At 34.8% G+C, this 14186-nt stretch overlaps 1 protein-coding gene across 3 annotated transcripts in view; it reads right to left on the bottom strand.

The window, feature by feature from the left end:
• NFKB1 (nuclear factor kappa B subunit 1) overlaps nt 1–14186 on the bottom strand; it is a 128172-nt gene that overhangs the window by 78078 nt on the left and 35908 nt on the right. For 2 of the 3 annotated variants that reach the window (XM_063108728.1, XM_063108730.1), the window contains 3 exons: nt 13988–14063; nt 10241–10281; nt 5977–6075 (listed from right to left, as the gene is read on the bottom strand). In XM_063108728.1, the coding sequence (XP_062964798.1) occupies nt 5977–6075; nt 10241–10281; nt 13988–14063 (216 nt within the window). The remainder of the gene's footprint in view (nt 1–5976; nt 6076–10240; nt 10282–13987; nt 14064–14186) is intronic. The other variant, XM_063108729.1, reaches the window with a different exon arrangement.

The raw sequence follows: 14186 nt of genomic DNA, 5'->3' as shown, positions 1-14186 counted from the left end.
GTCAATGTAAATTCTAATAAATGCTATGAACTAGGTTCTATACACATGATTAATTGATTGTTAGTGATCTCCCCTGCTGTTTTAAATAATTGAGTCAGATTAACTACTCAAAATTAATATTCCAACTATATCCTTAGAATGGCAAACCTGAATCTGACAAGTCTCTACAAAGGAAAGGGAGATTATGCAAAGATATGCGATATCCTCAAATGCCACAGCAGATCAGCCTGTCTTTATTTGACCTTGACAGAAACTTAGTGTTTAGGATTTTTGAGTGAGAGGCACCGAGAGTGGAGACTTTTTGTTTCAATCAGTGAGGGGGATGGAAGAATAACAAAAAAGCTGCTGCTGACCTCAAAGTTTCAGCACACACCCTCTGCTTAACATAAAACACTCAGGAAAGAAAACGTGTGAGAACCAGTTTTCGGAAAACGTTTGATTAAGAATAGTTACATTTATATCAGCTGTGTTTAAGTCCCTTGCATTTGATGTTTATAACAAAAGAGGAAAAAAAAAAGAATACTAACTGGTAAGCTATTTGTACTTTGAAATCAAAGTCACTGATGTTGACTTCTGTTTTGCAGCGTGGGCCATGCAGGATGCTATATCAGCTGAGAATGGGAGAGGGCTGCTTTCTGGTCACCCTAGAGGAAAATCAGTGAGGGTTTCTGAAACCCCATGGGACTATTCCTCTTGGCACCATTCCACGTCCATGAAGAGGAAGGCAGTTTGATTTTTAAAACTTCATGCATGACTTTCGGGAAAAAGAGGGAAATGAGCCCTCCCTGGCACTCCTTGCTGAGTCAAAAACAGGCAGGGACAAGCTTGGCCTGAAGGAAGGTTCTTGTGCTTTTCTGCCAGCCTCTCCCATTAGGAGCTCCATGATAAAATTAGAACTGAGGAAACTTTGAAGGGAAACTTTATAGGACAGTATAATAGATTAATGTTTCAAACATGAAAACTTTTCTTTTCTTAAAAGAGGATGGGATATAAGAATTAGTTTGAATACTTACTTTCCCTAGATTTTTCTCTGAATATTAGTTTTGCTGTAAGAGTCAGTATAAACTCCACATTGTGAATAAATATATTCTTATCGAGATAGTAAAGAGGAATCAACAGCATCAAAGTGAGCACCATTTAATCTTCAATGGAGCCCAGTTTTAACCCTCATTTTCCCTGAAAAGAAGCCATCATATATAATAGAAAATTTGAGCTGAAGCTAGTAAAAATTAATTTTCTAGAAAATGCCAGCTTTTATAAATGCATACTTACATAGTAAAAATATAAAAACATCTTGGAAAATGAAAGTTCAGAATACAGGTTTACCTATGGAGAAGGAAGGAGGACAAAGGGATGGATGGGGCTTTAGCTGTAACTGTTTCATTTCTGAGAGCAAGATCAGAAGCAAATATGATAAAATGTTAATATCTATTAAATCTACATTGTGATACATGGTGTCTGTTACATGAGAATCAGTTTTTAAACTTCCTATATGCTTAAAATAATTTATAATTTAAAAAAAAAGAATATGAAGACTTACAGAGCAAGAATTAGAAAGCTAAGTGGGATTCTTTCTTCTCAGCTATACCAAAGAAACATGCTGAGTACTGGGTGGGTCATTAGCATGAGTTCTAGAAATAATCTCAACATGGTGAAAGGGTGTCTAAACCCACTTATTTGAAATAGGGTTTTCATACATACTTATTTGAAATAGGGTTTTATGCATAGGACACAATTTCAGCAGAAAATGCAGGATCTTGGTAGACTCCTAGAGTTGGTTTTAAAATGATTTAATTTGAGACATCAAATTTGCACAATGAGGAAGACAGTAACCCAAGCAGGTTATATGATCACATGTTCTATAAAGTGCAGTTTGGGTTCTGCAGCCCCCAAACTACAGCCAGCCCCCAAAACTTTCAGGTTGGCCCCTGACCCTTTGTTGCTGCCTCCACAGAACTGAGTCCACACTGAACCTCCAGCCTTCCAGGGTGCCTGTTAGGGGACAGCTGAGTGTTAGCGCTCTCACAGAGGCATGGCAAGAAGACACAGAGTGAGGTTGGAGGGAGAGAGACTGTAGGTGAAGGTAAGGCAGAGCCCATAACATTTTACTTCTAAGCCTGAACAAATTCACTTAATAATTATGTAGCAAATCTAAGGCTCAGAAATATCCTTTCTTTCCATTGAAAGTGAATCCCCCACAAGTTCTTGTGAGAACGGATTCTAGATGAACGTAGGGCATTCACCATGATACCTCGCCAGACCTGAAAGCATCATTCCGTAGATGCTCCCATCTTTCACACACAGTAGAACAAGTCCCTGCCTCCACTTTCACTTTCTCTTCCATAATAGTTTGTAACAGTCAACAGAACTCCTACATTAACTTTTAGGTATGCAGTTATCACAGAATATGAAATCTTCAAGATAAATATTTTTTTATCTTTTCTGTCTTTCTCCTTAACATCCAGGTACACTAACTCACAGATTCTAGGAGAAATTACACAGACACCATGATCATCATCTTGAAAGTAAGAAATAACTACTAATAATCAGGAAAAGTACATAAGTTTGTAAAATAATATATTTGGAAAATTCCATGTAATCTATGTGATACAGCTTTATAGTAGCAAAATATGCAAAGGAATAAAGTTAAGATTGATTCCACATTACATCCAGATCAGTGCTTCACAAGCAGGGGTAATTTTATCCCCCAGGGGACATTTGGCAGTATCTGGAGACATTTTTGGGTTGTTATAACTGTAGAAATGCTATTGGCATCTTGTGAGTATTTAGTGCTGCTAAATATACTACAATACACTGAACAGCCCCGTATAACAAATAATTTTCTAACCCAAAACATCAATAGTGCTGAGTATGAGAAACTCTGATCTAGATGAATCTGCTCCATGCCTCCCTGACAGCTCACAGGGAGCAGGTGCTTAATAAACTTTGGCAGAAAAGACACATAAAATGTAAACGTCTTCCTGATAAAAGATATACATTGGAGACTAAACCTCAAATTTTCTTTAAATTTCCTCTGCAAAATTTTACAGGGAAAAGGGATTTAAAATCCCTTTGTAAACCGAAAGGTCACCCTCAGCTATTCTTTATGAAAGACTATTGGGAGGGATATTGAGAGAAGATCTCTGGGAAAAAATACCTCACAGTGTCTCTTTCTTCCCCTCATCCCCATCCTTCTAATTAAGAGTTTCTGAGCAGAGCCATTTAAACTCCCAGTGAACAATGACAGGCTAAGAGAACAATGACAGCTTGTAATAGTTAGATTTTCTAAACTCTGAGTTCTTCATTTCTTACAATTTGATTAAATGCTTAAATAAATATATACTGAATTATTGAATTTAAAAACAAATGATTGGGTGAAATAAAGCAACTGAAGCTGAAGTTTAACTATGACCAATCTTCTGCATTTATATTTTGACTTGTTTTATTATTAGTTGTTTACATATCTGCCTGTATTTCCCACTAAGTATTAAACTCCTTGAAATAGAAACCATGATTGGAATAAGAACATCTCGTGTCCATTAAGCTGCTGCATTTCTAAATTATTTTGTGACTGTGAAGCAACAATGTTTTTGAGTGGGTGGAACCTCTACATGAGTGGAATGTATGAAGACTAAGCATAAGTAGATATGTAAGGGTTTTATTAGCCAATAAATTTACAACATAGTTGGTGCCATGTAATTAAGAATTGTTAGTATTAAGAATTGTTACTCAGCCACAAAATGAAAGTAAACAAGTTCATGAAAGTACAGTTGTCCCTGGGTATCCCTAGGGGATTGGTTCCAGGAACCTCACAGACACCAAAACCCAAGGATAAACAAGTCCCTGATAAAAAAACGGCATAGTATTTGCATATAACCTCCATACATATACTTCAAATCATCTCTAGATTACTTATAATATCTAATACAATGTAAATGCTATGTAAAGTTATACTGTAGTTTTTCATTTGTATTTTTTTTTTTCCCAAATATTTTCCATCTGCAGTTGGTTGAATCCATGGATGAGGAACCCGTGGATACAGAGGGCCGACTATACCATAATTTATGGTTTTTTGTACAGACCCAGCCCAGAAAAAACTCCCAGTTTTTTTCTTAATGTTAATTCTTCAGTATTTATAATAAATGTCAATGCTGAGAACATGTTTCTTTCAGTTATCCTTCTCACAAATATATACCCAAAAAACCATACACAACATTTGTATACTCATGTGTCATATATGACACACAGACATATGTTTTTAAAAGATGTGTTGCATCTGACTCCCTAATACCTGAGTATCCTTTGCCACCTGAGCCTCTCTCTTACTTGTTTTACGTTGTTATTCTCTGTGCCTTATTTTTCCACTGTCCTTCCATGTCCTATCCCCTTGTCTCCTGGCACCCAGCACCCCGAATGCATACATTCTCTGTGAGAGATTCAATGAGCAATCATCTGCTGTAGGATAAAGAGCCACTAGTCCTGTGAGAAAGGCAGGTTAATTCCTCCCTCTGAGCCTCAGTTTCCTCATAGGAATTACACTTTTTACATACTGGGGTTGTTATCAGGATTAAAAGAGATAATGTATGTAAAGCACTTGGCAAGTCTTTGGTCTTTAATAAATTCTGATTCCCTTTATTGCTGTTCCGCATTACTCATCCAGGTTCTAAAAGACTTGAGGCCATAAGACTGTGGTCTGCTTCTGTGGGCTAAAGACATCATCTTTATGTGCCTAATTACCTTTAATGGGAAAAATATCTTCCATTCCACAACTAGAGCTAAAAGACTTAAAATGCAAATATGACTGATAGGACCCATACTATATAATATGGGTGAGCAGCACTTGAAATGTAATGAATGACATGACAGTATTTTGTCTTTTGTTTTGGAACAAGGATAAGAAATTAGAAAGGCCTGGGCCTAGAAGTGGGATATGAGGAAAGGGGAGAAACAAAATATAAGCCTGGCAAAAACAAAGACAGATCTCACATCATAATTTTGCTGCAGCCCTGCTCTGTTGAACTTCATCTCTATTCACAAAATAAGCCAACAAAAAGACTGAGGCCAAAAGTATGTTATATTCTGAGGAGGGCACACATGTAAGAGGAATTGTTTTGTCCAAGCCTTGAATTACTGAACAAATAAAAACTTTTAAAATTGCTAAACTGCAATTGTTGACTGACTTAACTGCAAAACTATTATCAGTGAGTTTTTGAAGCATGGCACCATATTATGAAAATAAAAAACTCAACTTAGAGAAAGATATTTTCCATTAAATCAACAAACAAAAAAAGAACCTGAAGATAGTAAAGGGTAAACACCAGCACACCACCAGCATGTCATGAAGTAGTTGGTTCCAAGAAGGACCAACACACATGGCTACAGGCAGATGCCCTAGGGTGCTTTCACGTTCTTTGTGGAGCACTTACATACATTTTCTCATTTAATCTCTAAAAGACTTTATGAACCACATACTATTAATATTTCTGCATTTTATACATTAGGATTCCGAGGTTTAGAATTGTTGGATTAACCTAGTCAATGCCACACAGCTAGTAAGTAACAGATTCTGGATCTAAATGAATGATCTTCAATAACATACTATATAATCCATACACTCAGTCATCTGTTTTGTTTTTCACTAAATCTCCAAAGAGCCAAAATCAAGCATTTCTTTCAAAGACTTATTAACATTTCAGGAAGTGTACAATTTTTAAAAACTTTAAGATGATTGAGAAATAGTAAAAGTTTGTTAGCCAATGTTGAAAACATTTCTACTAAATGGAAATGTTAACAGAGTTTAAAAATCTGTCACTTATATAGTTAAGAGACAAATTTCTACTTAAAAACTGTAATAATCATATGAACACTTCAGTTTAGGAGCAAAGGCAAATTGTATTCACTTAAAGCAGTTTCGTTGTTTCACTCCTAGGAAACTGAATCTTCCAGAATTCACATAGAAGAACACCACAAACTTACTTTGACCTGAGGGTAGGACTTCTTGTTCTTTTCACTAGATGCACCGGGAAGTCCACCATGGGATGGGCCTTCACATACATAACGGAAACGAAATCCTCTCTGCAAAGGTGAACATAGAGCCAATAAGTTTGAGAAATGCTTAGTAAAAATTATAGTGACAAAGTTACACACCAATTTTTAATTCTTGTTGTGTACAAGATGAGAGAAGAAAAACACATGAAACTGTGAAATGGGACTCTGTAAATAAGAATCCCTTTTCATAACCTTATTATGAAAATGATATTAATTGACACTTGTGCACTGAGATGTGGCTGGAAAGTCAGGTACCTAAGCCTGCAGAAGCTCTCATGCTGTGCATATGTGGTGAATAAACTGCTGAAGAGTTTAAACTTTTGGACTCGGCATGTTACAGCTTGTTTGAATCAGAGCTTCCTCATCTCAAACTGCTGCTGCCAAGCTCTGAACTTTGACATATTACTAAAAGTTATGCTTCTTTAACTCTTACTTAAAGGAATTCCTTTTCCCTACTCTGATTACAGTTGGTTCAGCAGACTACAGAAATGTCTTTTTTAAATATATTGCATCATTGTTGTAGAATACACCCTATGCTAGACTGCACAGCTGATGAGCTTCTCTCAACAGTTCAGAGGATAAGATTTTTGATTTTATGATTATTGATATGAACAAGCTCAAGCTTGAATATTAACTAAATTAGGTAAATTCAAAAACTGCATAGTCTTCTTAAATACTGTCTGACTCAGAAATTCTACAAATGTAGTTAATCAATGAAGAGTTAGCTGCAAGTCTTTACTATATGAATGACTGGGCTGAAGTGCCATGGTTTTTCATCTGTAGAAATGAGAAGATTATACCAGACCATCTTTAAGGTTTATTACAGTTCTACTATTTTATGATTTATAAAGCCAACATAAATATAATTATCTATAATTGTATACACAGAATAAAACAAGAATAATTATGCAAAAAGACCTCACTATCATACTTTTTCTTTTTGGGGGGGGGCTGGCTGGTACAGGGATATACCCTGGATCTTGGTGTTATCAGCACCATGCTCTAACCAACTTAGCTAACTGGCCAGACTGTGATCATCATATTAAGGAAGCTTTCACTGCATTTCCTGAAAAACTCAACTCTACAATAATGATAATCAATTTGTGGTAGTGTTAGTAGTTTATAATTGTACAATTAATTAACCAGATGGTTTTTCTTTTTTCAAATTCACCCACTGGTGAAAAGAACAATATGTTAACTACTTTAAGGAATATCCTCACCTTTCATGTATTTTTATTGTAGAAATGACTTCATAATAAACAGTGCTAGATCATTAGGTCATCAGTAGCTCCCCATACCCACTACTTGCTGGTGGGAGTTTCTACCTTACATGCTCATACAACTGTGGAACTCTAGCAAACATAAAGGTTTTAACAGCTTTAAGCTCAAGTCCAGTGTAAAATTTTTGCCCTCCTTAGATTGTACCACTTTTCATTATGCCTAACAGGGTCTTGCAATCTTTGAGTGGTCCAGGTGCCTTGAACTGGAACTATCCCTGTATTCTCTGAGGATTTCCTGATTTGCAAAGATTGCTCCTAAAACATATCTCACTGGATAAGTAAGGCCTGAAGTCAATTGCCTAGACTGGGAACATTCCTGAAGGCACACATGGGTCTGCAGTGTATGATCAACTCATCAAAGTGGGACCTCAAACAGCACTTGCATATGGCTCCTCCAGAGATTCCAAACCTAAATACCAGAGAAGTCTTTCCAAGTGAAGTTTTAGGGGCAAGTCCTCTGTTTCGCTTCTCACAAAATTCAAATTAAAAAATAAGTTGCAAATTTAGCCCTATACCTTTTGTGAGTAAATTTAATAAATAAATGAAATTTCTAACTGTGAAAATGCAACATCCTGTGCAACAGCCTCCAGAATTGGCTAACCATAGAGATTTACTTGACTGCTAATCAATTTAAACACAACTTCAGTTTTAAATAGTGTTGGATAATAGCACTGAATAATATGCAACAGAACTGGATATTCTAAAGATTAGTAAGTAGTATATGCTATGACTTATCTCTGTCCAACCCAGGGAAAATCTGTGGAAAAGGGGCCCGAAAGAAAAAGAATTTTTCTAACTTAAAAAAAAAAATTAATAAAGCAATTTGTTATTTTTAATCACAAAATTCCTTTGGGACAATTGGAAAAATATATACATACATACTATTATGTCTTATTGGTCACAGTGTCAAGTAGACTGTAAATAAATAGGCATGCCTTAATAGCTTACTTATAGTTTGAAAAACATGATAGATATTATTTGTGGCTGCATAAGACTATCTAAAATTCTATGCAAAAGAATTTTTAATCTGAGAATAAAAATTTATAATTCTTTTTTCAGGAATATAAAATGTCTTCAAATGCGTAGTCTGGATGTGTTTCTGATTCTAAATTTCTGAGATTAAAGATTTGCTAATCCATGACCATTCATCTCAGTAACTCCATTTGCCTAAAATGAGTCATCAACCTCAAAGGCAAGGCTATATCCATCCAGTCAGAGAGTCTGACTTAAATGCAACCTTCTTACTTTCGCTGATGTCAGACATCAAAATAACATCAGTTTGGTAAACAAACACATTGTTTACTCACATGACCTTTTATACATCCACATATAATGATTTAAATTTTGAATTTTATACTACATTAACTCTTCAGGTAAATCATAAATGTCAGTGTTTCCTATGAGCATTGTGTCTGTGATAAGAAATTGCATTTTTGGCCAACCGCCAAAAAAAAAAAAGAAAAATGCGTTTTAAAATTTTTATCATAGTGCTATGCTTATGAAAATGGATATTTGAAAAAATACTTTGTCTGGTATGCAGACAAATTTTTGTTGATTTCTCAGTTTCATGGATAACCCAGATTTTACAAACTAGAAAAATTTCCATAGAATTTCAGGGGATAAAATTCCACTGGGAGGGTCTTTGAGAGAATTGGTGACCTCCTGTGAGAAACTGCTATTACAGAGTTGGACATAAAGGTAAAGCAAAGGAAAGTTTTATTGGCAGCCTGTGGAGTAGAAAGTGCTACCTGAAAACAATAAGAACAATACCCCAAAGTCTCATGTGGCATTCCTGTCCCCACAACAAAAACTTTCACCTAATTTTGACCTTATAAGGATCATCTGTTTGGTTGTCATTAAGATACTTATAACCCTTAAGTGCTGACCAAATCCAATAGATAGATAGTGAAACCACAAGGCGGTAGATGCTTTATTTAAGTTCTTGACCTAGTTAGCATGTGTTAAATGTTACACAATGCAAAAGTGTTACAATCATTCACCTGAGCTAATAAAAAGAACACTTGGGAAAAGTATTGGGTAATGTATCAGCAAGAGGGCAGGTGTATGTACCTTCAGTCTGTGATAAGCACATCCCTTCAGAGATTTACTAACTCTGTCCTCATTCTGTGGAGGTTAGACCATTACTTCCACTCCCTGATAACGGACATCTCCTATGGGCAGATATTAAAGATTCACTTTCCCCCTCTCTTTCACCACTAGTCCCATCCAATTTCCAATAAATATTTATCCACAGAGTTGGAACATGATGAGGAGGCCATTTCAATTCCGAGTTATCCTTCACAGAATCTAGTGGTAAAAGGAAGAGCCTGATAAGATAAAATGTTCCTCTCCTGACTCCAAAAGAGGCTGAGTCTAAAGCTAACACCAGAGGGAAGAGAACTCAACAGTCCATTCTAATACTTTACCTCTCACTGTACTTTTAGCCTTAGGTTACATGTTCCAAAGAGAGAAAAGAAAAGGCTGGAGCTACTAAAGGAAGGAGAAAGACATAGAAATACTACACGTGCATGAAAATAATTGATGCGTGTCACTCAGTGTATGTGAACTGTGTCTATGTGCACTTCCTTATAAAAGAAAATGAAAGAAATAACCTATGTCTTTCCTGGGAGTGCCTGGTAAGCTAAGCTGGTAGAAATAGCAGAATACCAAGATCTATAATTAACTGGAGTTTTACAGAACTGTGTACTGAGGCTTAAGACAATTTGAAGAATGACTAAGAGAAATGTAAAGTAGACAAATAAAGGTGTTACATAATTTGGCAGGTTGTTGATCTTTCAGATAACTACTTCCTTCATAAAATCCATTTTCTATTATTCAGTGCTTGAGATCTTAATATTAGATGTACGGATCTCACATTAAAAGAAAAAGTCCCATCCCTTTAATCTTCTTACCTGTTTAGGTTGCTCTAATATTTGAAGGTATGGGCCATCTGCTAAAAACAAAAACAACAAACAGAAACCAAAAGAAACTGTGAGCCTTCTCAAATTTGGTATAAAATGTAAAGCAAGTCAAAAACTGAAATTATGTTTTTAAATAGTGGTTTCAAATCAATATTTTAGCTAAAATTCTATAAGGATATAATTTCTCTTTCTCATTTGAAATATTAAATTTAACATTATTTTTACAATAGTGTTACAGTTTTAGAGAACCGAGATAAATAAATGTTTGTTGAATGGTGATGGCACGTTGCCCAACCCTACAAAAGGCACGATGGCTGGCAAGGATTAAGATGTCAATAGCCTTCACAATCTTGTCTCCTAACAAAGCATTTTAAAAATGACACAAATACCAATTAAAAGCAGCAACCACTTCCTGGGCACTGTTTTCTTTTGCCTTCACATCATTAGACTCTGACTTTCATTCCTCAAAGAAAATGTGCTTAACATGAAATTAAAAGAGATTGAGCTAGCAACCTACCTGTGTGAAATACATTGATAATGATCTCCATCTATCTGTGTTTCCTTACACTAAGTTTTCTTTTCTTTCCATTAACTGAATCCATAAGCACTGCCTCATTCCCTAACGGGTTAGTTTGTCTCCCCTTCCTCCCCCAATTTAATTTAGACTATCAGACATGGCGAACTCTTCATATCAATCCATAGCTTTTGATGTTTATATAAAGCTTTTGAATATTGTGCTCTCCTGTAAACTTTGTTTCAAAACAGCACAAGCATTTTATAAAATCCTGAAAATAATTTAATTGAAGATAGGTGTGTGCTGATTTAAGTACTGTACAAAGGAAAATCAGAACTCTGACAGCATAAATACAAATTTGTTCAATATGAGAAAGTCCCTAAGCTCCCCATCTGAATTTGTGTTGATAGTATAGTAACCCATAGCTCTGCAATAAATAAAGGCATATGCTGTTTCTCATTTGTTTGAAGGACAAATTAAGATGTTTGGTACTAAAAATATTCTAGGAGAATGCTTCTGTGTCCATTTTAATCTTCACTGTCTCTCAGATAGAAGCTCACAACACATTATTTTGGATAAATAACTTTGTGAAGAAGAGATAAACCTTCAGATTGAAATTAAAAGTAAACTATAACTTAAAAGATAATTTGTTTTTAATCTTCTCAGTATTATGATGAATCAGGATAAGGCTAGAAAACTGTAGGAAACAAAGGTATAATTATTTGCCGTTATTATTCAAGAAATTTATAAGGAAGTCAGTTGAGAAATGACTGTATTTGAAGTGAAACATACACAAGAAAAATGGGGAGTCACTGGCCAATGCAGTAATGTGGTAAAATACCTCTTTCATCTGCATAAAATTCATCCCTGGACATTTTAAACTACTTTTAGAAAGGTAATCGAAATTTTAAAATTCAAAAAAAAAAAAAAAAAAAAAGGTCTAGAATTTCATAGAAGGAAGTAAAACTGATTAGAAATAGAAACACTGTCACACTACTAATATACAGCCTGTATAACAATGTAACAAATATTAAAATATACTGAATGAAAATATCAAGAAAACAGTCCTCTAAGAAAGCAACATTTAGATAAGACCTCATGGAAAATATGGTGGAGTTGGAAGTACATTTACATTAAACTTCAAGTCCCTTAATTCTTATTAACTCTTCTAAAAATACTTGCAGTGTTTGCTATTATTTTCCTGTAGAATTTAATTTCCTTTTAATATGTGAAATTCAATATGAAATGGGGCCTTTTTTCTCTTTCAGGGAACAGATTCACAAGTTATATCAACTAGAAAATTAGACTTGATATGTATATATTTGTTTTAAGACCATCTTTCTTTTGGTCACATTTCTGTGCCATGAAAGTGACATTCCACTGTGCAGAGAAATTTAAATTACAGCATAATCTTACAGACCTAACAGTTATACTATATCCCTTAGAGGTTTTAACGAGTTGTAGATCTACTAATGGTTTTAGATTTCAAGAAACCTAGAAGATAAAAAAATCCATATGAAAATGATAAGTTAATATTGGTTTAGATAACCTCTCTACCCCTTTAAAATTTGAATGAAACATCCTATACTTCTTGGACTATAAACATTGTACTATGCCACTGCAACACAAAGTGAAAAACATACTAATAAAAATTATGGGGTAATAACAACTATAAAAAGATTTTTCAGGTATAATTTTAAAAGTTTTTCTAACATGGTGGTAAAATAATTTCTACAACAAGAAGCTCTGACCACAGAATGTTTACTGAGATGGTTCTTTTGATAATCTTATTTCTAAGCCCATAAACCTAAAGAAAAAAAACATTAAGAAAAGGTCTGCCTCAGGATACTGTTTGGTATTAACAAAGTATTAAATGGAAATTTGTATATATCCTGAGGGTGGTACCAAGTTCTTATATTTTCAATAGAACATTAATACTAAGAAAAATACTTTCAAAACCCCAGAATTAAAAAGTTCACAGGAAACACACATGTTACCAAGACATTTACTTGTTCACAGGAAGCTGACCTAGGGTGGGGGACATGGGGTACAATCGCAATTTGTGGTAACGGGCATGCTGCCAGTATGGATCTGGCCTTCACATCTTAGGCAGAGGGGTGACAATCAGCTTTGTATCTCATGAATATTCATAACCAAAAAAAAAATAGAGATCAAACTGGATAGCATTTCACAAGATCTGAGATACAGAAGCCTAAAAAAATATGTTTTGTGGGGTAAAGAAAGGCCTCTATAATACAACTTCTGCTAGTGAAGCTGAAAACATAGCAGATTTATTTTTTTCCTCTCCCATGAACTCCTAGAAATAGTAAATATACAAATGCAGAAAAATATTCTTATTTAAAAGAATGAAAAGTAAGTACAAGAATAATCATAATAATTTTAAATGAGAATGAGACAACTTGGATAAAGTCTCCCAATGAAGACAAGCAAGGTCATGGAGAACAAAATGACTAATGTCCACTTCAGTGATTTACCAAACTCTCTGTTTTACATACAACCTCCATAATTCAGCCACCGCTTTTGAACACCTGTTAAGTCCCACTGGTGATGTGAGAAGCGAAACAGAACATAAGAGCCATCACACTGAGCTTAAGTACAAATCAATGAATAAAAAAAAAGAAGCTAAATAAGTTGATTTCTTTTTTACTTATATGAAATTAAATCATTTGTGGATGGAGATAATGAATAGTCATATTAGAAAGATTACTATTGTTTTATCCAGTCGGTCAGGATGCAAAGCTAAAACCTTTTTAAAAGGATGACTTTCATGATTTTTGTATACTTCGCCTTTTCAGAGCCTGGCATACTGGCTTGCACAACAGGCCCTCAGATAAATTTTTTTGGAATAGAACTGAGGAGTCAAGACTGCTTCGTGTGAGTCTGGGACAAAGCACAGAAGAGTTAAAAAGAATCCACTGATAATAAGATTGGGTGAAAAGGAAAATCCTTACATTGAATAAAGAAATTCCTTCTCAGCTGTTCTAGCAGATATCAGCAACCACAGTAAGCCATACGTTGAGAAATTGAGGTAAAATGTTTTTGTGCAAAATGAAAATGTACTGAATGACTGGTTTTTAAAACATAAATCAACATTTCCTTTCTAGGTACATCACTGAATTTCTAAAAAAAGACTCTTAGCAAATCCTGAATTTTAAAAAAAAGTGAAAGCAAAACAACAGGGCGATAGGGATGGGTTTTCTTACCTGTTGACAGCGCCATCTCTGGTTGAAATAACTCTGGATTAAATATTGGATGATTCAAAGGATCCATATGATACATCTATAAAGAAGAAAATGGAAATTTTTCAGTCATTATTTTTCCAACATTACATTAAAAATTTGAAATTGGAACGCCTAAAACTTAATTACAGAAAGGAAACGAAAGCTAAAAAAACCTGAAAAT

This window comes from Cynocephalus volans, chromosome 9, assembly GCF_027409185.1.
Source record: "Cynocephalus volans isolate mCynVol1 chromosome 9, mCynVol1.pri, whole genome shotgun sequence".
In the NCBI taxonomy this organism is placed as follows: Eukaryota; Metazoa; Chordata; class Mammalia; order Dermoptera; family Cynocephalidae; genus Cynocephalus; species Cynocephalus volans.
Note: the sequence above shows the minus strand (reverse complement) of the source record. Positions and strands in the feature narration are given on the sequence as shown.